This window comes from Lissotriton helveticus, chromosome 3_1, assembly GCF_964261635.1.
Source record: "Lissotriton helveticus chromosome 3_1, aLisHel1.1, whole genome shotgun sequence".
NCBI lineage: Eukaryota > Metazoa > Chordata > Amphibia > Caudata > Salamandridae > Lissotriton > Lissotriton helveticus.
Genome location: NC_136061.1, coordinates 958,281,779 through 958,308,323, shown reverse-complemented (window position 1 = coordinate 958,308,323; position 26,545 = coordinate 958,281,779). Strand labels below are relative to the sequence as shown.

At 42.9% G+C, this 26,545-nt stretch overlaps 1 protein-coding gene across 1 annotated transcript in view; it reads right to left on the bottom strand.

Moving 5' to 3' along the window:
* The window catches only part of COL6A3 (collagen type VI alpha 3 chain), a 261,122-nt gene that overhangs the window by 174,590 nt on the left and 59,987 nt on the right, over positions 1–26,545 (bottom strand). The window contains exons 2-5 of the mRNA XM_078681366.1: positions 21,750–21,864; positions 11,436–12,038; positions 7,592–8,194; positions 3,679–4,278 (exon numbers count right to left, since the gene is read on the bottom strand). Coding sequence (XP_078537492.1) covers positions 3,679–4,278; positions 7,592–8,194; positions 11,436–12,038; positions 21,750–21,852 — 1,909 coding nt within the window. The 5' untranslated portion in view covers positions 21,853–21,864. The remainder of the gene's footprint in view (positions 1–3,678; positions 4,279–7,591; positions 8,195–11,435; positions 12,039–21,749; positions 21,865–26,545) is intronic.

Below are 26,545 nucleotides of genomic sequence, written 5' to 3'. Positions count from 1 at the left end.
ACTAGGTCTACTAGCGCAGAAATCTCCGTGGGTCGGTTCGGTATTCCTGCCAGAACGTCCTTTAGTTCGTCCTTCAAACCACGATAAAAGACCGCTGCTCTCTTGCTCTCTGGCCAGTTCGTCTCTACCACAAGCTTGTTGAATTGGGCTAGATAGGAAACCACATCACGATTCCCTTGTCGCAAATCTAATAGTTCGTTGTCGACTGCTTGAGATATTCGCCGTCTGTCAAATATACGAAGGAACTCTTCCTTGAAGTTCTCATAATCTCTCAGTATTGGATCGTTCTTTGTTATCAAAGGCAAAGACCAAGAAGCTGCATCTCCACTCAAATACGACAAAACAAAGGCTACTCGTGACTGCGCGTCAGGGAAAATAGATGGACGACACAAAAAATGTAATGAGCATTGTGTGATGAATATCTGGGCCTTTTGTGGATCCCCACTAAAGCGTTCGGGAGCTGCTAAAGGAATGACGGGTGATAATGAGTGGATCACTTGAGTTGTTGTTCTACTTGTCCCTTCTACCATTGGGTTTTGAGCACCTGGACTTGACCCAAAAGGTTGTCTAACCCTTTGTGCCAATTCCGCGGTTTCTTTCCTTGAATTCACTATTTCTAGCCTAAGATTCTGATTCTCTTCTCTAACTGCGCTCAACTCCTTTTGTATAGTATCCAGGATTGTTCCTAATCCCTGCAAATCTATTTCCCCTGCCATCTCTGTTCGGGTGTAAATTGCAACTTGGGCACTTCACTCTGTCAGATCATGTATCTTCTGGTTACACAGGAACAGAGATGCTAATTCCCAACTCCACTCAAAACAGCAACCTAGAGCTTGAGGTCACAAGTCTCTAGTGAGGCTATTCTAAGGGAAGGGGGATATTGGATAAAATAATAAAGAGAAAAAGAGAGAAGAGGCCGTCCTGATGGGTTCCTCGTCAGTCCGTCCAGCAGACTTCTATTTACTCGAGATAACCTGTGGGGAAATGAGTTAGAAAACCATGAGTGCCTCACTACACTACACTACCTATTTCTAGAGTTTATCTGTACCTTTGCTTACCCTAAGCCTTCAGAACTCTGCCTCTCTTCTATTCTTTTTCTTAACGATTTTTCTTTTGTGACATCTGATTTGGTATGGTTCTAGATCGAGATGTCGGTCTGTAAGATTAAAAATATTGTTTAGCTGCACTGACTATTTATTTGGTCCTCCCCCTGAAACCCCTCCTATTTGTTTCACTTACGTTCTCATGTTCTTGCGAACATTTCTTTAATTGGCATTCCCTGTTTATTGCTGTGTCTTTGTTTGGATGCTTGATGCCTTTGTTTCCTTCCTCGTGCTCTGTTTTAAATATATATATATTTATCTTTTCTTTTTCTTTTGTAGGTTGACTAGAGGAATTGCTTAGGGTGTCTAGCTGAAGAAAACCCTCAACACGGTAAGTTGTGTTTCCTTGCTCATTGTCTTTATGCTAAAACTGAAACTTGCCCTTACTAGGTAGTTCTAGCAAACGTTATCTTTTCTTAGACGCTGTAGTGCCTTTCATGTGCTAACTCCAACTGGAAATAAGTACAACTTTTACTCCACGTTCTGGAAAGCCTGTTACTCTATTATCTCCTCAGACGCTGAGTTTTATTCCTGACTGACTTTGATTAAGAAATCATTACATTGCGTTTTTTCAGATACCATGTATAACGACTCTTCAATCATGCATTGAACTTTTCATTGACTTCAGTTTTTTCAGTGTTTGCTACTTAGCTTGTCGTTCCGCTTAATCTCCTCCTCAGAAGACCGTCAGCCGACTTGTCTTCCCTCACGCTTCAAAACGCTCTGGAATTCCGCTCCGTTCTCACTCTTACGGGGGTTGCGCCTGACATCTAACACGCTAATCTCCTTACTCGCTTCTCTCCCTAAACTATAATTACATGAGCTGTAGTCCCTGACTGAAACTCTGGAACGCGGTGAGCGCTGCTGCCTCGGTTGGAATCTTGGTGAAGTGCGCGGCTTGACAGCTGCGCGCGCCTCACCTAGAGTACAGCAAGCGGCAATTAAACTAGAACGCTAACCTCGATCTGACTCTGGCAGCCTGTTCAGGCGCCATCTTCGAGTCAGATCGGACCAATTCAGTTTAATGCTGCATCTCTGGCCATGGCTTGGTTCTCCTTGCCCAGTCGCCACCACCTGCACCTGTGGAGTCCTGACACCAGTCCCCGTGGATAGGTAGGGAAGGTTATTGGATAGTAAATTAACCTATTCCCTATCCTAGAGCGCCCCCCAGCGCAATGCGTTGTAATGGTTTGCGTTGTAATGACCGCGTTGTAATGGTAGTGCGTTGTAAAAGTTTCGTTGTAAGTGATGTTTCCCATTCTGCTGCCCCCAGAACTTGACATGCTTGGAAGCTTGTGATAAATCATATATGGGGAGTTCTTTCTTTTCGATCTGAAATCGTAAATCAATGGAATCATGATCTCCACGGTATTTAGGAGATTTTTTTGTCTCTAACTCGTCGAATCTGTGTAGAACAGTTTCATACCCTTGATATCGTCTTAACAAAATACGTTAATGATAATATGGTCGAATGAGTGCAACGTGGTGTTTGATAACTTGGGGAGGTTTCTCTGAGTACCTTTTTTCTACGAAAAGAAACATAAGCTTTATGGTAATCGTAATTGTTGTTTTAAATGTGTTAGTAGGGTGTTCTAAACAATTTTGGTTAGAGCAGTTTCAGTTGCTTAGTAGTGATATGTTCAATTTTCAGAAGCAGCTTAACCTAAATGGGATTTGAAGGAACTGCGAGGAATAAATAGCAGCCTTTAAGAGTCTTATTTAGGATTTGGTGGAGCAGGAGGAGTTCCGTGAACAGACAATACTCCTGTCCTGAAAAACCTGCAGTTCCCTTCTCTATTTACATTTGAGAGGCCCACTGGATGACCGTCAGCATTTTCACTGTCCATATTGGCCATGCAAGTCATGGGGAAAATGGACAGGGAAAATGTTAAATGCCCTCTACACTCAGGAAAAATCTCACTGTGCATCAGGATCATTTAATTTTTTGTTCAGAGAAACAAACTCCCCCTTTGGAGAGAGAACGGGAGTTGAAAACGTCTCTCCTCTAAACTGGTGGGAGAGCAGGTCACCAACTAGTAACTAAATTAGGCCCTTAATTTTCTTTTGAGAATCCTAGCTTCTCATGCAAGAAGAAGTCACTCAAACAAAGAACACATGGAAAAACATAGATTTTGTGACCTGGAAGTGTGAGAGGGGACTTAAAGAAATGTATCCATCATGGTTTTAAAAATGATCCTGGCTGCTGGGTAACCTTATAGAGTAACAAATGTTGACTTACTCACCTTTCCAACTGCTCCAAATACTTTAGAACCCCACACCCCAGAGCCTAGGGGATACTCTGTCCCCGATGCTCACAGGAAGGTGGATGCAAATAAGGTTTTAAGAATGTAACTATGCTACCATTGTCAGTCAAGAGCCCTTACCTACATTTGCAAATTGCAGACAGTTCACACTACTCTCAAACAAGCCCTCTCTTTAAATATAAAGACATTTTGTATCTCCATAGCTCATGAACTTGAAAAAAACCCATAAATGCCAACAAGGAGCTCAATGAGAAAAAACAGGAAAATAAAACTGAGGCTTTAAAGCCATCATCAGGGAAGGTTATTATTACCTGTTGGAACTTCCTCCACACCTCCGCTAACATACGTTGTCAATGGTGCGATCATTTGCTGCTGCAGGTTGATCAAGGAACTGAAATCATTCGTCTGGTATACCATGCTTGGGTCAAAGGCAATCTGGTCAAGCTCAGCTTTATCAGCATTTCTGACACCAACACAAAATGTCAAAATTCCAGCTCGTGCAAGAGCATTAGAAGCAGCACGATATTGGTCATTGGACCTGCCCGCAACCAACAGAACCAGGAGCTGCGGGATCCTCTCGTCTATCCGACTTCCACGAGCTTCAGTGAAGAGGTCGTTAAAGACAAAGTTTAGGGCAGCTCCTGTGTTGAGCGTCGGTCCACCTTTGAGTCTGAGCTGGCCCAGACGCGAGATCACATCTGCTTTCCTGGTATTGTCATTCAGATAGAACTCTGTCCTGGGAGTGTCACTATATTGCGCTAAGCCAATTCTGATATTGTCGCCGCTGACATCAAGGCTGTCAATTAGGCTGACGAGGAAGTCTCGAACAAATGGGAAGTTGGCATTGCCGATGTTGACAGATCCATCCAAAAGGAAAACTATGTCCCTTTGGTTAACGACTTGAACTTGAACTGCATCATGAGGGGCATAGAAAACAATTAACATGACATCACAGCAAATTAGCAGTGAAAGTTGTGTATGCATGTGTTTACACTCCGTAGACACATATCTTTACAAGAAAGCAAAAGGTGTGAGAAGCATTGAAAAGGAAGGATTGGCAGAGAAAAGAAAGACTAGAATATTGTTTTTACCCTTGTGGGTGTTTGTGATTTCCTAGCACAATTTAAATACACTGAAGGGGGAAAGTACCATCATTATAAGTGCAGATTAAAATTCAGAAAACATGAACTTGTACTTTTAAATACATTTACTCACATCTAATAGTACACCATTACGTGGATATTGTAGGTGTGAGTAAATCTTAAACGGTTGGGTTGTGAACATTATAAGGTGGAAACTCCTTCAAAAGTGGTTAAACAGCCACAAACTCGTTTGTTTGTAGATATTCAAAAGGAGTTTGCAGGTAGTTTACCAACCTGAACCCCTTTGCTCAATGACTTCCGTCAAAGGTGAGAGTCAATCTGTTTTTGTGTAAAAAAAGGGGGAGGAAAAGCCATAACACTGGTCTTTCCTCAGGTGTAGCAGAAGGAGTTGCTCCACAGGGAAAAATATTTTCACTGCAGGTAAACAAAAAAGAAGTTAAGCAATGGTATTGTACTAGTGTGTTACATTCAAATATTCCTACATTTAGAAGTATTTGAAGAAAACCTTCTAATTTCATGCATTAGCATGTCAGGTTATGTTTTAGAGCCCTTTCCCTAAATTTACTTAATTAAAAAAGCATTACCTGATATGAAAGCTTTTGCGTATATCACTTTTATTGTCTAGAAATTTCTTAGGTTTCTTGTTCACAAATACAAATCTATATAGCGTTTCCAGGAATCGAGAAACACTACCGTTTCTGCATTCATTATTTTTCAATATTTCCTTTACCTCCTGGCCAGAGGGAGATTAACAGTGAAGTTGTGTTAGAAGACCCAACGTAAATTTGCAGACTTTGAACTTTTAAAAGCTGTACAGACATTGGAGCCCATAAATGGGATGGGATATCCACCTAACCTATAAGATATAGGTAGGTATATGTGGTATTGCCTACACTTGGAAAAAGTCCATAGTGCAATATTGGTGACAGATGACGTAATGAACGATGGACGGATCAATAAAATCGGGAAATTGTGAGGGAGCATAAGAGAGTGAGGGGAAAGACAGGCCGAGCAATGGTGGAAACAGATAGGTAGCAAGAGAGCGAACAAACAATAGTAAATTAGAAATGAAGTCAAAAAGCAGACAGCCAGGGCAGGCGCCATTTTGAAGGCATGTGTGAGAAAAATGTGTTTTGCTTGGTAAGCCTATGGTGGCGCATTACCAATTAAAGAGAGAGCGTTCAACAAAGCTTCTCTCGAACATGCCTTAAAAATACACCACAATGAAAGGAAATACCTGTGCAGGTGATAGAAAGGCAGAGAAAAGTTGAAAGGAAAAACTGCTGCATGTTTCAAGTTTGTTTTCTGTTATCATTTTCAAACATGTGTTCCATTATAAAGCAGGGGAGATGACTCAAGATAACTGGAGCCCAGAATGGCTGACACCTCTCTCAAGGCGGCGTTGTGTCCTGTGCAGTGGACCACCATAGATCCAATCCATACAGTATTTTTTGCCGTTGCTTTTAAGTAGTTTTCCCCAAGAGCAACCTGCTTTATAAATATATTTATACAGCACTGTTGGTCCATCTCTTTTAAGAACTAAAGGGATCTCCTGCTGCTATTTTGGCTCCCCCTCCCATTATTTACAATCCTCAGTTGTTCCCCCAAATCTACATTAAAAAACATTTTAAATAAATACAAAGAGACAGACCACAGAGACTCTATAAATAGAAAACGTTCATCATGTCTTATTTTCTGAATCTTTTGAAAATAATCCATTTAGTTGCCACTCCTTTTTCATTCTTTTAGTCAAATTTCTTTAAATGCATTTTCACCTGCATGCTTTACGACCAAGACATTTGCTAGATCAAAAGCGCTTGACCTCTGCTTTTTATTGCATTCCATCCCATGCCAACTCTGAAAAGAACTCTCCATCATGCATACATCTGCAGGACTCTCTCCATTGCTAAACTTTATAAAGGGGGTAAGTGGCAGGTGAGAAGTCTTTTAATCCCCTTAAGTTAAGGACCCCTGCCTCGTGTCAGGTGGGTGCTTGCTTTTTCTGTGAATTTAATGTTCCACTTATACGGACGGTACAGGTGCCCCGATGCAGGAATGGGTTGAGCAGGGATGAAGGACCGATTCTGATTATTTGGGCAAGGATCTTCAATTTCTCATTATGGAACCACTACTAAAGAAACATTGGTAAGTATTGTGTTTGTTGTTAGTATGCTACACTCAGATTACCTGAAAGCCTTACCACTTACTGGATCTACTAAGTGAAGCTTTCAGATTATGCTTGCTACCTCATATGATTCCTATTACCAAAGGAAATGAGCACTGTGGTGTGTAAGATCAACTTTCACATCAGGAGAACAGAATCATTTGTTATCTCTCCACTGTTGGTAAGGGATACAAATTAACTCTGTTTCAGCCTTTCTTTCTTAGCCTGTCCTCTGTCATAAGACAGCCTGTGGGGAAAGGTATGATGGTTTGTCCTCCTGCAGTAGAATGATCAAACTGAGCTCTACAACAGGCTGTGTATTATAAATGGCACCGAGCATGGACCATTTTGTGAGGACGCCTTGACCCCCACTGACACTTCCTATCACAAAACTAAAAGAACCAATGAGATCCTAGTACAGAGAATAACATCTATTTATGTTAACAAATGTTATTGTTACGATGATTAAAACAATAGGTGACAAACAGACAGGATATTTTGCATTAGGAAATAGGCATTCTATATGGCTGTGGGCACCTTTAACTCACCATTGATGGATTTCACTTAAGGCCAAAGCAAGAGCAGAAGCTATGGGAATTAAATGATCACCAAGGAAAACCCACCCTGTGATTCTATGAAAAAAATGTTATTTTTGTTTGGCAATGCTAAAACTAAAATGTAATTGTTGCTAACGCTAAGTGAATATTTATATACCCATGCCTTCGTTGAGTGACTGAGCGAGAGAAAACTGTGTCAAAGTTGTGAAGCACTTGATAAAAAAACACCAGTCATTAAACACCGTGAGAACCAAAGCACATTACAGGTTCTTGCCATTTTGCACTCATACAGTTTTCAAACACAAGCTTAAGAATCCTAAAAATAAATGTAGAGCATGATGCGGTTAATGTGCTCCAGAGAAGATTAAAGTCATGAAAATACACTGAAAGACATGCATACCTTCAGTTGGTTCTTCAACCGTGACCACCGTAGTGAGAGATTTCAGTGGAGACAGCACAGAGGGCAGGATGCCTTGCAGTGGGGCGGCACGGAACTCGGTTGGGGTGAAGACCAGCGATGCATCAAAGGCAATTTGCTGTAGTTCCGCAGTATCTGCTTTATGTGCACCAACAGTGAAAGCCACAAAGTTGTCCTGCTTAAGCATTCGGGAAGCCTCAGCCACATCATCTCGGGACTTGCCTCCGGTAATGAGGACAAGAAACTGGGGAACACCCGCTGCGATCCTACTGCCAGCAGAAGAAGTGAAGAAGTTACTCCGGACATAGTTCAGTGCAGCGCCAGTATTCAGGGGGCCACCTCCCATCGGTCGCAGCTTCTTAAGGTTTGCTACCACATCTTTCTTGTTGGAGTGAGTGTTAAAATAGAACTCTGCCTTAGGGTTGTTTGCATATTGGGCCACAGCCACTTGCACAAGATCAGGTCCGATTTCTAGCCTCTGGATCAGCTTGGTGACGAAATCACGGACAGGGCCGAAGTTGACATTTCCCATTGCAGCCGTGCCATCGATTAGGAACACTATGTCTCTCTTGTTGACTTCGACAACTGTGGGTAACAACACACAAAGCAATCAGTAAGCATGCCCCCTCAATAAACCACAATCCTCCTATAAAGCAGGCTTGCATAGAAAATAATGGATTTTTATCCTGTCCATTTCTCTCCTGGGTCTCCAGACATATTCCTACTACCCCACTTCTATCACAAATCCCTATCTGCCCTTTGGTATGTGAGTTCTGTAAACAGGTTTGTTACTTAAGCCACTTTTCAAGAAGATCTAAAGTCACCTCCTTCTCTGAAATACCTTTACAAATAGCTGCCAGGCGTAGTAGAGCTAGACGTTGTGCATCTAAAAAAACACACACATTTCTAGGACGGTCCCAAGGCACCAACCACAGCAAAAGTGCAGTACTTGGGATCTTGAATATACAGAAGCATCCAAATCTCCGAAGGACTTGATGCAGGCTCTGTGTCTCACCTTGGGTAAATAGTTTTCTGACCAGCAAGGAACAGCTCTTCCTTGCAAGGAGTCAACACTTCAATATGGTATGAGTTGGAAGAGGCATATTTTAATTGGACTTTGAGATTGATACATTTCTTAAGCCCTAAAGTTTCAAAATGCTTAATCACATATACACATTGTTAATGTTGACTCCATTTTGACATCACTCTGAACTTGAGTGAATTAGGTAATGCAAAGGGAGAACTAACTGGAAATTGACTGCTTTAGCCAAGATGGCTGACGGGAGACAAGATGGCTACCAGGAAATCATTCTCTTTTTACTGCTTCATTACTCTTGAATGGGGAAAACCCATGGTGTCAACCAAGGTATAAAAATAAAAGGAGCCTTGTGCTACCTTTTGCATGAAATTGGCCAATTACTCAGTTGAGTCCAGTTTGGCATCCATTTATGCCATCATATGTTTACCATTTTTGAGAATACCAGTGGGCATTAGAATGCCTAGATTGGGCAAAGTTGATCAGCAAAAGGTCAAAAAAGGCACAAAGTCAGCAGAAGCAGTTCAAACAGTGGAGATAAAATGATCACAGACAAAATATTATGCTTCTTCACAAAGCATGTTTGAACCTACATGCTAAGAGTAGCATTCTCTGGAGTCTTATTTACACATTGGTCCAAATTTCTTACGGGATGTGTGGTTAGTTTTCTATGGCTACATTGCTCCCTGTTTCACAAAAGGGTGCAGCACAACTGCACACACCAACAGCATCCATACATCGCAAGAATTCAGTCTGCCCAAAATGAATACACAAGACCAAAAATGGATAAACTATAACTCCTGTGTGCTGTATTGCCCAGACAGAATCCATTCTAAAATGTCTGTTCAGGCGTGCCCTCCCAGCTTAGATCACAAACGTCGAAAGGGAAAAACACAGTCCTTTTTAGGCACTCAACTTCTTTAAAATGTGGACTAAAATACCTTTGTGATAAGTGGGACACCAGCAATTGTTTTAGATTTGACACAGATTTCTGTTTATTTGTAGTAAAATGGTGTCATATATTCCTCAGAACCTTGACCTATGGTTCAATCTAGAATTATGGTTACTGTTTCTGGAGTCTAGCAATCCACCATGGAAAATTACGTTAAAACTATCCCAAGGTATGAAAGAGACTGTTGATCAAAAGCAAAACAAAGCTTTCTAACGCTGTGCTTTGTGTGCACTTTATCGTGAACCGTCATTACCATCCCTACTTCCTCTGTGTAATGAAATTGTCCCAAAACAATTTTTCTATTGCCACTTACCTGATTACATGAATACATTTAAATAACTTGCAAATTTATATATTACACCTTATCACCCGTAGGCTATCCAGGCGCTGTCCATAGGCACAGAGAGATTAAGTGATTTGCCCAGAATCACAGGATGATGAGCCGACGCCAAGACGTGAACCTGGATCCCCAGGTCCTGAGTGGGCAGCTCTGGCTTCTGCACCACATCCTCCCTCTTCCACCAAAACGCACCACAATATATTGCAGTTTAGCATTGGATTGTGTGGATTACAATCAGATTAAATTTAAATTGAGATTATTATTAATCTGACAACTTGGTATTGAAAACGTGAAAAAAAGACAATCACCAAAGAAGCAGCCAGCAAATTTAGAAAAATTAAGAAAGTGTGAAGTGCAATGTCATATAACAGTAGCCAAGCTTGCCGTACTACACAGTTAAATGCTTACAGTGCATTTCTCATGCTTTTCCCTTGGAACCTCAGGGTCTGTCAAGAATATCATAGATTCAACAAATGTACTTAAAACTCTTTCACAAAGAGACTACGGCAGGCTTCAATTGTGAGGAAGTTTACTTTTGGCTTTCGCTAAACTATACTCCTTCCCATCAATCTAACATCATTACCTTTTCAGAAAATTTCCATGGATTAATGTGATCCTCTTGTACTTTACTGACAACCATGTGGTACTTCCACAGCTGTACCATATTCCTGGTTCCTCTCTAGTGCCTGTTCTCCAGCTAGTTCTACTGCGTTGTTATCGCTCTTGAGATCAGCCGCGGTCGGTAGTGAGAGAACCTCCAGGGCGGTGACGTGGGGAGGGGGAGGGGCTGGGTGGGGGGTAGTAATTTATGGATTACGGAGTTTTACAGGTAAGTAAACATTTAAATAAATAAAACGAATTTCGTAGCGCGCACTGCATCGCATTTGGGGATGCAGTGCACTCAGCGAAATTTGTTGTATTTATTTAAATGTTTACTTACCTGGGAAGCTGCATATTCCATACATTACTATCCCCCACCCTGCCCCTCCCCTTCCCCACGTCACCGCCTGCAGGTACGCCCACTGCCGGCCGCAGCTGCTTGAGATATGGTTTCAAAACCATATATAAATCCCCAGATTGGATGTAGCCAATCATGTGTTAAAGTACCAGATATCCCTAAGAAAACTCATTCTCAGTTTGAACCATCTCCCACAAGATAGCTTCTTCGTCCGCAGTATTAAAATTAATATCTGACGCCTCAATACACTGAGCACCTACAGGACAGGAGTGGCGTCACTTCCAGTAACTTATGACTTCCTGTCTACTGGGGAGCTACCATAAAGATGAAAATATGGTATGCTGTCAAAAGTGACCTCCCTTCACCAAGGTAGAATTATGTTGTGGAGAACATTTGCTATCTCAGATTACATCCATTCCAGAAGTGACAAATTATATTTGGATAAACAAGTCACACACTTAGTGAGTAAAGTACCTCTGGGGGCATCTATACATACCTCACACCTAGAAATCAATTTACCTTTTACAAATTCATACATACCTTCTGTGATAATGGTTGGAGCTTGCAAAACTATGGTTCTCTGTGCCACACCCGCAATATAAGGCAATAGTTGCTCCTGAAGATCACCCAAGACTCGGAAATCTGGGGCGAATAACACAAAGCTTTCATCCGTGGCAATCTGCTTCAGCTCTTCGTTGTCAGCCCTTGCTGCACCAATAGCAAACGTGATTACACTAGCCTGCTTCAATGCATTTGATCCCTCCCTAATTTCATCGCTAGACTGTCCGGCGCTGATCAGCACTAATGTCTGGGGGACACCCTCTTGCCGCCTGCTGCCTGCCTGCTGGGTGAAGTGGTTCTCCACCACAAAATCCAGAGCAGCACCGATGTTGGCCTCATCACCCCCACGGAGCCTAAGTGCCTTCACAGCATCCAGTACTTCACCCTTGGTCGAATAGTCATTGAGTGTGAATTCCGTGTTGGGATCATTGCTATACTGAACAACCCCAACTCTGATCTGGTTCTCCCCAACCTCCAGACCATCAATGAAGTTGATGAGAAAATTGCGTATGGCAGGGAAACCGCTTCGTCCACTGTTGCTTGATCCATCGATTAGGAAGACAATGTCGGCAGACTCTTCAGCTTCAAAATAAAAAGGATAAAAAACAGACAAAAGAGGGAGGGAAAAGAAAGGCAAAAACGGTGAAAGCATTAAAACGTGGTGATATCATGCAGTTGTTCAGTGTGCGGACATGTTTCTTTAAATCCCAGTAAGAAACACGGTACAGTGGGCAATCTTGGACATTTCCCCAAGAGCTAACACTTTGTACTTTGGCATAAGTGAAGCGCCACAGCACAACTACACTTTATAGAGAGGAGTAGGTGTGTCTTGCTTAAGACACATATCCACTGCATCTCGTTTTGAGAAATATATCTCCATTAAAGGATGCCGCAAGATCTCAGAAAAACAATCCTTCAACCAGAGTTATGTAGAGCAGCAGTTGCTACCAGGATGAAGCCCTGGGCAACTGCAGATATCTTGGAAAAAATTAATGCTGGGAATAGGCAGTGGCTTGGACAGTTATTACCAAGGACACAAAGTGCCATAGCTATAACGATATCAAATGACATCACTCAAAAGCATGGGGAAATGTCCATTGCGCCAACTGCACGAAAATATCAAACACAAGCCCATTTAATAGAATGACATTGTCTTTGGCGTTCTGCATCATGATTGAATAGGAGCTCACCAGAAAGCATTATTCACCACATACACCGGTTTCAAAGCATCAATGGAAGAGGATGAGTAATGACACACGAGTTAGCAATTCCACAGGACAAATTTAAAAATATGTTTTATTGTCTTTACTGAATTTGCACATACTATTATGAAATTTGGATATGAACCACGCTATGCTACAACGACACTGGGACGTCTCCCAATAGACCAATACTTCTAAATGCTAAAAGGGCAGATGCGGAGTCCGTCACATATCAGATTGGTGATTTCATCTCACAAGCAACCTTTCTCTTATTTAGTCTACCTGCTATGTACCCATTTTAGTTTAATAACAGGACAGGACTTGGCTTCTCTGTTTATTTTCATTCATGTACTCATGCCTGATCTCTTGTTATAGCATGTGCCCAGAAGTCTTCTTACTGTTTTTAAATGTAGCTGCTGCCAAGCAGACTGAAGAGTCCGGGGGAGAGCATTGCGGGCACTAATGAGGTGATGGTGGCTAGGGATAATTGAGGTTTTTTAATGGATCTACATAGTTCTTGGACGGTATGAGTCCAAAGGAATGCGTTTACCATACATGATCACTATCTCATGTTCAACCCCCTTGCACCTTCTCAAAGTTCAATAACCAAGTGCACTTCCTCAAGGGTAAAACCAAAGCCACTGGAATTATACAACTGTGCGGCTGAGACATTATTCGTATAATCATGGATTTGCCTCTTTTTACACATAATTAATCATCTGCTGCATACGCTGCAGATTTTAACACATTTTTTTCCCGGTGAAACGGTTCAAAAGTTATTAAAAACGTAGCAACAAATTTTGCTGCACAATGGAAGGCTCTTTGCAAAAGGTGATTGGTCACCTTTCAGTTGTGTATTGCAATAGTTAGGTGTTAAACTGGCATCAATAAGGTGCAACTTATGTTAAGTGTAAAAATGACAAAATAATGAAATAGTACTATCACGAAATGTGCCTCACTACTCTACATATTTTGATTTATCATGGTAATGTAGTCATCCTTGCCACATAATGTGGGCCTCCCCTGCCACATAATTCCAAGTGCCCTGTATAAACCCCACAAACAAGATATTGGTTTGCATATAATGGTGACTATGTTGCTTCTTGTAAATTAAACAGTGGTTAGATACAAGTTCTTTCTTGACTGTAACCCGATTGAACGCTAGATCACTAGATTACTTTCTTCACTGATTGCTGGGCCTCTGTTCACTGACGTCATACGTGTGAGGCGTGCAGATTGTAGCATAAAACACAGCATATAGCTGCTTTTATAAAAACTCTCTTCAAGTTTGCCAGTTGTGTTTTGGTATAGCACTAAAGGGAAGAATTATCTTGCTTTACCAGGAGGGGCTTTGCAAATATTTGAAAGGCTAGAAGCTGAATAGAGCGTGGCCAGATCAGCATGCAAATGAGCCTAGCTTTCCACTTTGCTGATTTCTCAAGGTACAAAAATGGCGGACATTGTTTTGGTATTGGGTAACTCATCTACATCGGGTCACTGCAAGAGACAATATCACGTGCCTCAAGAGCTCTTCCATTGATGACTGCTGAATGCACAGGTGATATCCAATGCATATGGATCTGGTAATGCAGTTATTCAACTAAGCAATGCAGACTCGTGTTAAACCACAGTGTTCAAAGCATTCATGACGTGATTATCCAGCTTCAGCCTTCTGGTCACTCTGGTAATTATACGAGAGCACTGCGAGTAGCTGGTGAGTACAGACAGGGGTGGGTACCTGGGAAATCACCTCCTGCCATAATGGAATCTCGGTTTCTGCTCACACACATCTTGGCGATGGATAATGGGCTGGCAACAGTCCTTCGTCATCCCAGAAGGTGTGTGAGAATTTTTACTGAAGCAGCTTATTCATCTTGACGTCACTGCCGTCAGGAAGGCAAGGGCCTAACTGTGTACACCATTTTGAAATCTTACAATTAAAAATGTTCCTATTAAATGAATACCTGCTTTGGCCTAACTTTCCCCATGGAATGCTTACTGCACCTTAATTCCTCTCTATTTTGCCCTCAGTTCTCCTTCAGCAGAGTACCCAATCTCAAACAGCAATGCTCCTCCAACTGAGCCTCTAAGCCGTTGCAGTCAAAACACAAGCCAGCTTCCCTGGTCTGCCATTGAATCACCATGCCTACATATTCCGTTCCAACGTGCATTATTACACACTACTTTTGAACTTTAACTTCTGAAGTGGATGTGCCGCAAACCCAACCAACTGTAACCCTTCTATTGCATCGCCAAGGCTAGTGTGACAATGTAATGCATTTACCTCCCACAAAGCACTCCAATCCCAACTCACATTGTCATCAGTACTGCACTCTAGGAAGTATTCCCTCTTGGTTCCTAATTCCTATATTACATCATCCAACCAGAATGACTTCTACAGTTCCATTGCTTTATCATACCACTTCTAATCCCATATTTCAACCTCCACTATCCCTTTGGTTTCGTTACCCACTTGGTCCCATTACTTACTTACTTACTTCTTTAGACTTTCCATCTCAACCCAAGATCCATCACCGTACATCTTCATTTTGAGCCCCTCCATTCCATTTTCATACTTCTTCGACACTACTTCCCAAGTGCTAATCTCTACTACTACAAGTGTAACCCACTTGGATCCATTACCAGATCTCTTCAGTCAGTAGAAAACCTTCAGTTCCAATGTAGACCACTTCCAACTTGACCCTGGCCTGAATGAGCTCCAAGTACCAGAGAAGGTTGTCTTTAAGTATTAGGTTCCTACCTCCAACATGAATTGTTAATTGGGTCCTTCATCAGATTTTTTCTAACTTTATAATCCAATCAACAAACTCCAACGCCGGACATCCTCAGACCATACAAGCCAAATTACATTTGTTCTGAGAATCACCTTGAAGCAGCCCAAGGAGGTCTGACCTGCTGTATTAAAGACAGATGCCTCTGGCTTAATGGTGATTTGGGAACCAGGAAAAGGTATGAAGTAGTGAAAACCCCTACACCCCAAAAGTACTAGGACCATTCTCTTTCCTGACCTCCTTTCTCACCACCCAGGTGTATGTTTGGGAAAACTATAAGCCGCAGATTACACTCTGATAAACTGTGATCCAAGAAAGAGCAAGGTTGGATAATCACATCATCAACGAATGAAAATAAATGAAAACACAACATTGCATTTTAAATGTACAACGATGAAGGAAGATGGAGTGACTGAAAAAGAAAAACAGTGCTTATTACACAGTTGAGGAGAAAGTGAAGGTTAGCAGTGAAAGGGCTAGGTTGGATACGTACGTGTCACAGCCTTTTTATTTCCTTCTTTCTAATGTCATCCAGTTATTGAGACCCAAAAAATCCAAAGATCTTCCATTTCAGATGACCGCAACCTGTTCTTAAGGTGGTTCATGAATTAGCAATGTCCATGGCGTTTTAAATGTATTAGGTTTTAGAAAGAGAGGGCTTCATGGAATCACACGCTCATTTCCCACCAGATGAACAGGCTTTGGAGTTTTTTTCATTAGGCTGAAGACATCTCCAAGCTGTGGTGATTAGATGATGGCAGGATATTCTTGCTACGTTCTGCTAAACCGATGATATAATCCATCCTTCATTACCAGGGGAGAATAACTTCGAGATTGGTGGCAAACAAAATTTTAGTCTAGCCAGGAAAAAACCTTCATGTGTGCATCATATACAATGATTAGGCAAATGGCCCATTGTTAGAACATCCTCGGGTCCTCCATCCCAGGATCATTCTCTCTTGTGAGAGGTTTAGTACCTATTATGGTTTTTCCTCTGCTTTGGACGTGCGTCAAAAGCAGGTGATATACTTATAGTGACAGAAGCTGTGTTGCCAGATATAACCGGGTGTTGGCAATACTCACAAGGGTATTTGACAACTGGCCTAGGATAATTTTTTTTATAGCTTTCTATGTTTGGCTTTAGTTTCAAAATTAGCTTCTGCTCCTAATTGTTCCCTTATAGGAGTCAGGTTTATCCAGAAAGGACATTATTTTCAAGGTCTCTAAGAACTTTTGCTCAGATATTTACAGAATCTTGAATCAATATTCAAAGTCGATATATGTATTCATTTCAATAAATATTGTGCTTCCTTTGGGAGCACCTTACCAGGAAGGGCCTATTAACATTGGATAGAGAGCTGAGAAACGTGTATGCTGAGAGAATTTCCCAGGATCAAACAGTATGTTAGGAGATGAAGCAAAGAGAAGGTACTGGTCACACACGATCACAGCTAATGACATGTGCAAGCTGCATGGGACTCAAATGCAGTACTCTTGATTGGTGCAGGGAATGGCAGAGAGAAGAGCCAATGCCTGCCCAGTGGTGAATGAGAGTTCCAGCATTTCCAGGTGGCCTCTTTTTCCCTATGCGGACACTTGCACTGTGGGCCAAGCTGTGTCTTGCTGTGTAGGGATAAGGACCAGGCTCTCCATCTCGGCTGATAAAGAGAGTTTCTATGGTCTAAGATATGGGGAAACATGTCTGGGGATGTCCCAGAAGGGTGGAACTGCTTCGGAGTTAAAACTTGGAACTGTGCGTTCACAGGTCTACCTCAAACAGCTTCTAATGGCTAACTCAGTTTACAAGAAGAAAATGAGTGGATAAAAGGGAGGAAATCAGTGAACAATAGGAGATGTAGGACAGAGAAAGCCAGTGTGAGGGAAGTGCTTAGAAGCTCTTCTCTTACATCAGACAGGGTAATGACCCAGTTTTGTGGCTCACCATTACCTGGAATGTCTCTTAGAGCTGCCTTTGCCCCACTTATCTCCGACATCACAGTGTCAAGCACGGTAGCCACTAGGTCGTCTACAATGCCGCTGAGGGAGCTGAAGTCCTCCAAGCTGAAGACGTGCCTCTCAGAGGGCAGGCTGGCTATCTCCTTCAACTCCGCTTCCTCTGCGTCCTTCACCCCAATGGCAAACATATTGACATCAGCAGACTTGAGCACAGCCGACGGTGGGCCGACGTCATCCTGGGAGCGTCCGTCTGTCAGGACCACTACTACTTGGGGGACATGATCATAAGCTCGACTACCCGCAGGAGCTATCAGGAGGTTCTGGATAATATGCTCCAGACCGAGCCCAGTCCTGGTTCCTCCACCAATATACGGCATATTCCAGATGTGAAAGAGGACTTCTTCTGTAGAGTGGCAGGTGTTCAGTTGGAACTCAGTGTGCGGATTCCCGCTGTATTGGACCAGGGCAAAACGAAGCTCATTTGCTGACGCATCTAAGAGTTTTACCGCATTGTACAGAAACTGGCGAACTTCTTGGAAATTCTCCTGTCCAATGCTCCAAGAGGAATCCACTAGAAATATTATATCTGCAGCAGCAACACTTTTAGGATCTTTAAAACAAGACATTGGTTTAGGAATTTTTACTCATACTTCAGAAGTTTCCACGTTTGTTTTACATCTTGTGCCCTCTGCTCCCATACCCCCCACAGTTAAGCAATTCCAGACACCTTTCTATCACTTGGTTCATACCAAAGAAATGTCCCGCAGACATCCATGTACTCAACAACAGTCCAACACACTCCGATCAATGTGGTGCTTGCAGTCACTCTCAGATGCCCTCCAACTGGATACACAAATAAACATGTTCTTATGGTCTTTTGATATAAATGTGGCACCGTAGTCTAATCCCTGATGCCTATAGCTAGGCTGCTTTACCACTTCCGATGCCCGGCGGGCTCACCATGTAGACACGTGAGCTGCAGAGCAAGGGCAACAATTGCTCCTGCACTAGGCCTCATAGTCACCTTGTTGTGCAGACTTTCAAGGAATATCATGGTCGATCTGTGTCCAACAAACGTCTGCTGTTTTGTAGGAACGATCAACGGACCAAAGCACCAGGAGGCTTTCGAACACAATCTAACCTGAGGTGCATTGGAGCAGAAGGTGAGGATATCCTAATGGAAGGGGTGGAGAGGGAAGGGCAGTCGCTCTATTGATTGATGCAATGGTATAAGAAGCTTAGCCTAACCCTTTGTCAGCACTGGAAGGGTGTTCATAGCTTGAGGAGGTGAAGATATTAACCAATGACTGATGGAGCGGGGCAACTGAGTGATGGAATCAAAAAGAGTGTTATAGTCTGACCAAGCCACCATACCTAAATCTGTCTATTTCGCTGCCGACCACGGACTGGCGCCTGCCACTCACAGAACCACTGGGCACACTTTGAGTTTCTGTTTTCAACACTGCCACCTGTCATTGACAGCTCTAATGCTGGGAGACAGGCAGTGAGTACAAAAGGCTGACAGCAGCTTCACTATCCATTTTGCCCTTATTTTGCACCAGCTGATGATTTTGCCAGTTGCAGGACTGAAGGGTTAAACAGATATACTCTGACAAGAACTATTGGTCGTTTTATTTACTGCCTGCTTACACCCTAGAATGGCTTTACACTTTTTTCCATTAAGTGGTAGTTTTATCATGCCTTAAACCTTCAATTGATTTCTCAATACTAGCCCACCAGGAAAAGGAAATCACTTGTGTCCTATGGCGACCAGGCTCCATCCGTATCCGTGCCCCATGATCACTGTTTTAGGCCAGCTCTGGTGAACAGCTGAGCTGAAAATGACTATATACTTTAACTCCAGGGATCAGCGCTGCTGTAACCCTACTGCCGTGCCCAGAAAAGATAAACCAGCCCTGGATTAATGGTAAACAGGTGCTAAGCTTTTTAGGACCTGCATGAGATGGCATGTGTTTTTCTTGAGTCACAAGAAAACCACTGAAGAAAAAAGGACAATTTATGTTTCTATAGGAATAATTTTGTGATTTTCATGAAGATTGTGAATAGTTAACTCTTTCCCATTTGTATGGTGATACATTTTCGATTATTTGATACATAGGGCCACATGCATCAAGCGAAAAAACGGTTGCAAACGGGCAGGTTCGCAAAATCTGCCCCTTTGCGACCAGTATTTTTGCATTTGGGATGTATCATCCCAAATGCAAAAATGGCAATTTGAGAGATTGCAAAAATAGTGATTACTTTATTGTGATTGCATTTAGGGAATCTCAAATTGAGATTCCCTGAATGCAATGCATGATGAAATCACAAATATCGATTAGTAAATAGGGGTCACAAATTACCATCAATTTGAAATTAATGGTAATTTGCAAAAACTTTGAAAAATGCACTGAAGTGCATTTTTTAAAGTTCCTGGTTACACACACACATGCCCTTGGGGCATGTGTGTCGCAACATGTGTTCACATTACAATTTCAGGGGCGCAACAGGGTGTCCTTTTGGCACCCTTGCACCCATGAAATTGCATGCGCAATTTGAGAGTACCTATTGGGTACTCACAAATTGTGCATGCAATTCCCATTCATTCCCATGGGCTTGTAGGCCCATAAGAATGAATGGAAAGCCATTCCTTAATTGCGACTCGCAATTTGCGAGCCGCAATTAAGGAATGTTTAGGAATCGCTATTTCTTTAGCGAATCCTACATGCATAGGCTTTAGCGATTCCTTAATCGCGATTCCTTAATAATCGCAATTAAGGAATCGCAAAAGCCTACCTTGATGCATGTGCCCCTTAGTCTCCCTGCTAAATGTCTTTCCAGCTTTACAGCTTTTATGGAGTTTTGTTTGCCCACGTATTGTACATTTTATGTTGCACATGTAGCCCTTACTTCTATAAGACGTTAAAAGACTCCCTAGTTTAACAATGCTAGAAGGACTGACGGTGAGTTAAGCACTCCTTTCTCAGTTTCTGTACGCCAGGATTAGGGAGTCGCAAATAGGGCTTCTTGGGATCACTTATATCAATGGAGGGGAGAATTCTTACTTTGGTGGGCAGTTTGAACATCGAAACCACAATATCGATGGGATAGAATATCGAGGACAGAATGTCAAAAATAAAATATTGATAAGTAAGTATAGATCTTCTATATCTAACTTCACAGATATGTACCATTCCAATACATATATATTCAAGGTATGTAGATGTGGAGTTAGGAATACTAAAATTAGGCTTCCCTGCAGGCACTTACCTCTCGATATCCTTCGATTTCAATATTATTGGTGTTGATATTCAGTAGTACAATCCCTTACTTTGAAAACTTTGATTTGTCATTTGAAAGTCTTTTCCTGGGTCCTATTTGAACGACATTGTGCTCAACATATTTCATGGGCGAGTTGAAACTTTTAGCTCTCCTTGACTCAACACATTCCTCTTTTTCCCCTTTGCACCAAATGGTAATGCACTGTGTAACCAGGCTGTCAGTCTGCCGTGTTATTCACAGGTGTGTCTTTCATTCAAACCTGGAAAGCTCCCTACTCCAGCTCGATAACCCTGCTTCAGGAACCCATTCTCCACAAATCGTCTCACACGTCCACGTAGGTTCTCTACACACCAGAACACAAACAAGGGGTGAGCAGATACAAGGACCATATTCAGACACATCCCAATCACATAGAGCTGTTGATGACAGGTACTAAAGACCGAAAGACTGGTCTTAGTTGGTCATTTATACATCCTGGAAGAAGATGGGTGGAAAGAAGTTCAGAGGTTCATAAAAAGAATAACAAAGAGAACAAAAGCAAATCTTGAAGGAAAATTTTGTAGAGAAGGGGTGAGAATACAAAAAAAGAATTGAGCTGTGAGACAGCGAGAGAGAGCGAGACCACAGAATAAGAGGAGACAGAAATACAGCGATGAAGGAAGAAAGCATGAATATGATATAGAAATTAAAGCAAATGCAAGAACAAGACAATGGAAGAGGGAGAGGAATGCAGATGTATACAAGAGACCGGGTTTGTGAGGACAGAGTGACGCCTGCAGGGAAATATTCAACTACGTACATCTTGCAGGTGGGAGAAATGAAAAGGTGATAGAAACAACGTGAGTGATCAAGAGAAGAAAAAACAAAGGTTAAAGAATGAAGGGAAGAAGAAGAGAAGAGACAAATGACAGAACATGTGGCATTGGTCCGGACAGGAGGATTTCGAACACAAAACAAACTTAGATTTGTACAAAAAGAGTAGAGGTTTTCCTGCTAGTACTAAAGACGTCTATGTTCTTGAAAAAAGCAATAACTAATTCAAGATGGTGCCGACGACTTACCTGGCTGAGCTTCGATTCTGTACAGGGCCGAAAGCACAAGGCAAAGAATTGCCGCTAAGGGACATAGTCGCTGGTTCTTCATTTTGGTGTGCCTTTGAAGCATCAAACACCTGAACTGAAACAACACAACAAAAAATATAACAGTCAGTACCTCTCACCAGTCTTTCATTGACGTCAGCCTTATAAAAGATAGGGTTGGCTGACTTGGCTCTAAGATGCATTGGTAGATTTGCTCGACAGCCTGGAGCATCGGCAAGGTAAGGCTAAAACCTGTGAAAAGCCATCAAGGAAGATATGTAGTCAGTCACCTGAGGTGTGGCTGACACTGCCTAAGCCCCACACACCTATCAGAAGCACTGGGATCTGTTCAGCAACCCATGAGTTCCCCCTTTTGTGATTGCTGACAGGATTTAGCAGGGCATCTCTGGTCTAGCGCCACAATCACCCTAGAGCTGCAGTTCATCTCTGTTCGTTTGTATTTTCACATAGGTTAAAATATGACTCCATGTTCTGGGACTCTGCATGTATTTTTAGATTGCTGTATCCTTCCTGCAGGAAGTTAGCAGCAGAAGCTGGGATCCCATCGCCAGGTGGCGCACTGAATAACTCTGAGCATCTCTTCACTTTAATATCTATCCTGGATAGGCCTCTGCTGTTCAAACCCAGCTGGACTATTCATCTCGGTGCCTTGACACAGATCCAGGGACATTTCAACCGCCGAAAAATACAGAAACGCAGTCATATTTTTCCAACTTGGGGTAAAGAATGTCTTGTGTTTTCGGCCAGAGAAGGCAGAGGTGACTCAGCCCTGACTGCAAACTTTCCAGCTGTAAAATCCACCGCCCACAATCTCTCCATGGACAATCGTGAGCCAGACCCAGGCCCTAGAACTGTGCACAAGGGCATTCACACACAGAGGAAGCCACGCTAGCAGAAACACGTCTACACTGCTGGCCAACACCCCAGTCAAGCCCCTACCATATAAGAAGACTGACTCACTGCTGGGTTTTAGACCCAGGTGATGCCTCTCTTAACGACTGGCTCTTAACCCCTTCCATGCTGCCGTCGGCCATTGGCCGACGGCAATGCTACCTCGCTGGTGCTGCCGTCGGCCAATGGCCGACGCGGCCCCGCCCGTTTTGCGGAAGTGCCGCACTGCCGCAAAACGGGCGGCGCATGGGAGGGGTTAAAGTGGAAAAGCCTTTCCCTCATAAATAGAGTGAGGCTTGCTGGGTTTTGTACCAAGCTGAAGCCCTTCGTGTATAAACAATGTGCTTGCTTGGCTTCACAACCAAAGAAATCCCTCTCTTATAAGCATGCTGTTGTGTAGTTCCCTCAAATCTATATAGGATCTGCACGTTTAGACAACATAAACTAAGAGATTGGTGTCCAGACACCCCCAGAGGATATGTTCATCTGTAGACCAGCTAGCTCACAGTGCCACTCCAAGCCCCACAACCTTACCAATGAGTGAATAGTTTTTGGCAACTATCGAATATGACAACACTGACCCCACAGGGATCGTGAAAACAGTACAGTACTTTTCGCTCAGTCACTCTTGCTCACTTGTTCTCAAAGTGATATACAGAATAAACAATGGGGATGTTTTCAATAAGCATTTATTGAACCAGCACCATTCTAGTATAAAATGCGTGTGCTGCAACAACCATTAGGCAGAAACAGATATAGATGATTATAAGCATCAATAGAGTAAAGAAAAGGTAGAATTCTACCATAGTGCTAAAACAGTGAATATATCCAGGCATATAGATACATGACAGTTATAATGCATACTCCTACAATGCAAATCCTAACTAGATGCACCTAAGTGTACCTAGCATGTATGTAGGTGTATAGCCAAGAATTCCCTTAGGAAAGAGCCAACCCGATTACCTGATGTGAGAGTGTGAAGGACCCCATCTTGGTCTTAAGTTGGACACCTCACAAGGGATGTCAGACCACTGTGTCCTGGAGTGTCTGCATGCAGGGACCTCAGTGTCTTGTGTCAGTGTATCAGCATGGAAGTTTCTTTTTCTTCCGGTTTTCCCAGCAAAGATGTGGTACTTCTATCCCCAAAAAGTACCCTCAGGTGTTCTACCTAAATGTGTCATGGTACTGTGGGCATGTCAGCCAAGGATGACGATAGCAGTGACCCTAATACAGAGTTTTTATGCCGAAGATGGCAATCCTGCTGTGATACTAAGAATCCTCACGCATAATAAATGAGGCTAGATTTTGGAGAAAAACACACAACATTTATTTGGCACCTAACTAGGTTAAAGGGCGGCACCAGAACTGTTACGTAGAGAAAGGTAGGACAAATGTAGGTAAAAGGTCCTGCAAATACCTAGGCCTATATTGGGGTATATTGAGGTTCATAACAATGCTTGCTCACTATTGGGCCTTACATCTTGTTAGAGTTCCTCCATCATCAACGGTGAAGTGCATGATGGGGTTTTGAACCCAGAAGAAGCCCCTAGCATATAAACAGTTAGTTGCATGCTAATTCTTGTAGCAGATTAATCCCAAGGATTATAAACAGACTGGCGCATCCTGTTTCATGCACCCAGGAAAAGCTCCTAGCACATTAACAGAGTATTGCTTGTAGGACCTGCATCCAAGGGAAGCAGTTTGCGCATAAAAAAGACTGGTGCATGCTGGACCTGGTAAACAGATGAAGATCCTCGAGAACAAACAGGTTGCCACATGCTGAGCCTTGCAACCAGAAGAACAAATTACTATTAATGATAATTTGACATATGCATAATTGATACGTTTTAGGCAAAACAATATTTAAAGAAACTAATAGAAGCTGGTAGTAAATATTAACATTGGCTGTGATCAAAGCTATAATATGAATCTGTAAGGAAATGCATTGTGTTGCTCTGTTTCCCCATTTTTATTTCTCGGCATCTGGTGCTTTGACTCTGCACTTCGTAGTTCGACTGTATGTAGACACTGCATCTGAACAGGACGTAAACCGAGCCACCAGGATTAGAGCTTATCAAGGCCTGCCACTGTGGAACTGCAGTAGCGGGAGCTGACACCTACCGACTCCCATAGTTACAGGTTCCGAACCACTAATATCTCTACGATTGTTTTTTAAACTTATATATCTTGGAGCCACGACTTGCCTTACAATTCTTTGCTAGCCTCGAGAAAGTCCTTTCCGACGAAACACGTGTTGGCTGCCAGTTGCTTATGTAACGGATTCTGGCCAGAAATAAAGGACACAAAGAAGGAAATAAAGATCATCTTGTGGACTTCCTTTGTTTATGATGATGGTTAATGCCTACTTCACAGACTTAGACTGACATTGGATGTGCCTCGTGCGAAAAAGTGCCATATTTCTTGCTTGGTATGCCCCCACTTTTTGCTGAATGGCTGATGTACTTTGACTGAGTGTGTCCTGTGTTCCTTCCCTAAAACAGTGTTGAAACCTAAACCCAATTGGCATCTCTGGCCACAGGTCAGCCCCTGGTAAATGGTACCCTAGGTACCCAGGGCACTGTGACCAGAGAAGACCCCTAAGGGCTGCAGAATGTATTGTGCCACCCTTAGGGGCCCTGTACCTTGACACCCACACAATGCCTTTGCAGGCTGAGTGACTTGGTGCAGAACTAAACAGAGAGTCAACATGGCACACATCCCTGTGGGGGAACCACGAATCCAGCACACCCTGCACTTGCCGATCCCGGCCTGTGCCTGAGTGGACAAAGACCCTGAGGACGTCCCCTCTGTGATTGTGACCTGGAATCCAGTGCTCAAGGACCCTCCTCGAAGACCCAGACGATGCCTGCAGCCTCACAGCAAGGGACCCCTCCAACCGTGACCAGCAGAGGGTAAGATTTCCTGACGTCAAAAGACAGCCATTCACCCGGTGCCCCACGGCCCCCTGTGCCCAACTCCTGGGTGCCTACCTATCCTCCAAAATCCCAACTTACCTATCGAAGTGTTGGTCGCTCCTGAAGAATCTCTGTCCCTGAGCCTGCAGCCTTTGTACATCTCCCAAGATCTCCATTGAATAACATTGAGCGCCAGACGACTCAAAAACACCCTGCACCTAGCCGCCGAGTGCCCCTGGCAGTGCAACCTTTGTCCTAATCTACTACCTCATTTGCACTGAGCAAGTGACCAGGAGCCCAGCTCCCATAGCCGGGTGGCCTGCTTGCCAGCATCCACCAACCGACCCCCTGCCTCTCATTGGATAACATTGGGCCTAACTACCTCTGCACCCGGCTGCCCCTGTGCCGCTGAGGGTGTACCAACTGTACCTACCTGACCCTGGGAGACCCCTGAGTCTATGCCCAGAACCTTAACTCTGCCAGTCGAGAACTTACCCAAAAGCCGATAACTCACTTTTCTTCCATAGGGTGACATTGACTGGTTTCTCTTGGAAATTCATTTAAGTGTGGAGTTTTGAAACTTTAAAATATTCATCTAAAATCAGCCGAACAACAAATTCCGATTTACTCACCTGTTATCAGGAGAGAACCCAGTGATGCATCTTTCAGCCCAGCACTGACCCTGAAAAGTAATTTTAACCGTACTTACCAGTAACTTGAATTTCCTTCCATAGGGATCCATTGTCTGTTTTTCACCAGAAAAGTTTCTAAGTGTCGATTTTCAAAAACTACAAATATTCTTTAAAAATCACCTATAACTTAAACGCATTCTTTCAATTGTTTACAGGAGATTCACCAGGGCTGGATCCAGGATCCAACCCTGAGTAAGAAAAAGTAACGATAACACTACTTACCTGCTAAGTGAATTTCCTCCCATAGGATAGCATTGGT